At 38.7% G+C, this 2,924-nt stretch overlaps 1 protein-coding gene and 1 pseudogene across 1 annotated transcript; one reads left to right on the plus strand and one right to left on the minus strand.

Moving 5' to 3' along the window:
* Window positions 1–490: 490 nt before the first annotated feature.
* On the plus strand, window positions 491–1,691 carry LOC120144495 (protein LURP-one-related 6-like). The gene is made up of 4 exons (XM_039158538.1): window positions 491–782; window positions 874–881; window positions 1,030–1,269; window positions 1,348–1,691. Exons 1-4 carry the CDS (start codon window positions 557–559, stop codon window positions 1,489–1,491), a joined length of 618 nt encoding a protein of 205 aa, XP_039014469.1. The 5' UTR covers window positions 491–556; the 3' UTR covers window positions 1,492–1,691.
* A 374-nt stretch (window positions 1,692–2,065) lies between these two features.
* On the minus strand, window positions 2,066–2,719 carry LOC120144505 (annotated as a pseudogene).
* Window positions 2,720–2,924: the final 205 nt, after the last annotated feature.

A 2,924-nucleotide genomic window follows, 5' to 3' on the forward strand; every position in this document is an offset into this window, starting at 1 on the left:
CAAAAACGATTCCTTCACGTGGAAGAAAGAAAGGTCAAAATAATCTAACAGATTGTAATTCAGTCAATTAAAATATTGTAATAAACAAGGCAATAGTCATTAAAATTGGAACATACATATAATGTGACCTGATATAATAACATGATTAGAGAAAATAAGACACGACCAATCATAAATAATCAAGTTACAAAAAGGGGCTAAATTAGCCGAAAATGCATAATACAAGGACCTTCTTACAATTTGACCAAAGAAGAACAATACGAACCAGGAATGTTCCACGCTTTCGGATCATTGGTTAAGGCTTATACGTTGCCATCTTCATCTTCTACAAGCAAACTATTCAATCCACAATGCTTTGCCAATACGTATTTTTCATATTCTACTACGTATGGCAATAGTCAAACAACTTTGCCTAATCTTTCAACATAGAAGCAAAACAATTTCAAACCCTTCACTCTTCTTCTAATTACCCCAACATTATATCTATATATAAGTATAGGTTGTCTCAGAGTTCACAGCCTAGAACTTTAGAACATTATATCTATATATATCATCCATGGCGACAAAAGCCAATACAATGCCAGTTATCAGCAAGCTGTATTGTTCCTATTCTCAGGTGGTGTTCGTGGCTCGGAGGACGCCGCATGTGGTGAATGGAGGTGGTTTTGCGGTGACGAATTGTAGCCAGCTGGTTGTTTTCTGGGTTGATGGTTGTGGCATTCTCGGTACCAAAGGGGAGATCGTGTTGAGAGACATGGAAGGCGATGCTTTGCTTCTCAAACGTGGTTTTTCCTATTGTATGCATGCATATGAACCAATCAATTTCAATGAAGAAGCTTGAATTGGCAGGCTTACTTTGCAGGAACATGTTAGATAGAAAGGTAAAAAAGAACATGATAACATGGAATTGTAAAGTGATCATCATCATGAGGAGGATTGTTTCTCAAATTAGTCTCCAATTGAGATGGCAATTTGTTCAAGTAACTTTGTATAATATTCATATTTGAGTTCTCGGTTCTTATATTTCAGGGAGGGAGGGTTGAGGCACTGAGCATACATAAAAGACGGAAAGGTTACACATCCGACTACAAAGGAACAAAAAAGTTGGTTTTTACCCTAAAGGAGCCTCGTTCATGTCTAGCAAAGAACGATGCCATAAGAATCTCCACTGAACCAAAAAGAAGCAAGAACTGGGACTTTGAGATCAATGGTTATTTCCCCGAAAGAGATTGCAGCATCATTGATTCCGTCAGCAACATTGTCCCTCTGGTAGTACATATATATTGATGTTATGATATGTTATCGAGTATCGAGTGTTCTGAGTCGTAATTCGTGTGTGAATGACAGATCGGAGTCAAGAAGGAAGTAGAGGAGGTGATGGCAAGTAAAGATCTTTATCATGTAGTGGTGAAACCCGGAACCGGTCAAGATTTTGTTTTCGGAGTCATTGCCGTTCTTGATTACATTCATGGAGAATCTACCAGGTGCTGATCCACGAATTTCTATGGGAGCTAAAGAAGAGAAGTCTTTAAATATCCTGGGATAATCTTGTTTAATACCGGGAATGCTTTATTTTGTTTGTTTTGTCTGATTTGTATCACTAAATTTGGAATCAAATGAGCTGCAAATTCCATTCTTGCTTATTTATTTCAGGACAGAACAGAGCATCAAGCTTTCTGTTCATGTTTATGTTTGCTATTCGTTGTTGTTTATGTCTTAAATTTAGAATTTTCCACTAGGAACAAGAAGAATTTAACGAAGAATCCAAAGCTATTCGTAGTTTATGTTTGCTTCATCAAACACTCGTATGCTTTTGAAATCAACTGATAAAGCAGCCATCTTTAATTTGGGGGTGAGGGGGGGGGGGAGGAGGAAAAAGTTAACAAATTTAAAGTTAAATATTCTGGGAAAAGGAACAAATTTTTAGAACATGAAACAGTAGTTTGTCGTATTCTAACGGCAAACAATTACGACGGATGAATGCACATGTTTTCTTTGATTCGTTCCTTGAATCAAACGCAACTTAAACCAAGAAAATTATGAAGAAATGATCAGATCGGGGAAATTAAAAAGAAGGATATTTGATTGAAAAAAGCGAAGATAATTGCTACATGATTCAAGAGCAAATTAAGTAATCGTGATTCTGGTACAGTATATAAATTGAAGACGAATACCATTGCTTGAATTACTGTGTGGAGGGAAATAAACGGCGTCAAGCACAAGCGCAAACGCTCTCCACCACCACTCCCTCGTCATCGGCGGACCGGAAAAGCAAGTACCCAACAGCCAAACCCAAAACGATAGCCAAGAAAACGCCGCCATTGAACGACATGATGGCCAGCATCAGGATGTACCCGATAGTCGAGTTGATTCCGAAGAGCAAGGCCGTCGCGAATTTAGCTGAATTGAGGTAATTAGAGAGGAGAGGAACGACGGATCCGCTGCTGTAGGAAGGCGGGGATGGGTTGGAGGAAGCAAGGGATCTGAAGCGGAGGCGTCGATCTTCCATGTACTGGTCTTCCAGGAATCGGTCTTCCAGGAATCGATGAGGAGAGTTACGTGTTTGCCCCAGTATAAGGTCATGTGCATCATCTTGTTCGAATTTTTTCGATCGAATGAAGCCTTAAAAAAAGCACAGACAAAAATGGAAGATGAAAGGAATGGGTAAAGTAAAATGGTGATTGTCGGGTTAAGACACGAGGAATTTTTCAACCCGATCGGCAACTTCCTCAATATCCGAACCAATCCAGTTCTGACTTCTGGGAATTTTCCTTTTTGCACTCTTACGATTATGCCCTTGATATTAGCTAGGGCTGTCAAGTTGAGCTTAACTCGAATTGACTCAAAAATTTTAAAATGGAGTTCAATCCATCTTAAAAACTCATAAACTTAAACTTTTTAAGTTTGACTCAAACTTGAAATCG

The sequence above is a fragment of the Hibiscus syriacus genome, unplaced genomic scaffold (assembly GCF_006381635.1).
Source record: "Hibiscus syriacus cultivar Baekdansim isolate YM2019G1 unplaced genomic scaffold, ASM638163v2 tig00002317_pilon, whole genome shotgun sequence".
Classification (NCBI taxonomy): Eukaryota; Viridiplantae; Streptophyta; class Magnoliopsida; order Malvales; family Malvaceae; genus Hibiscus; species Hibiscus syriacus.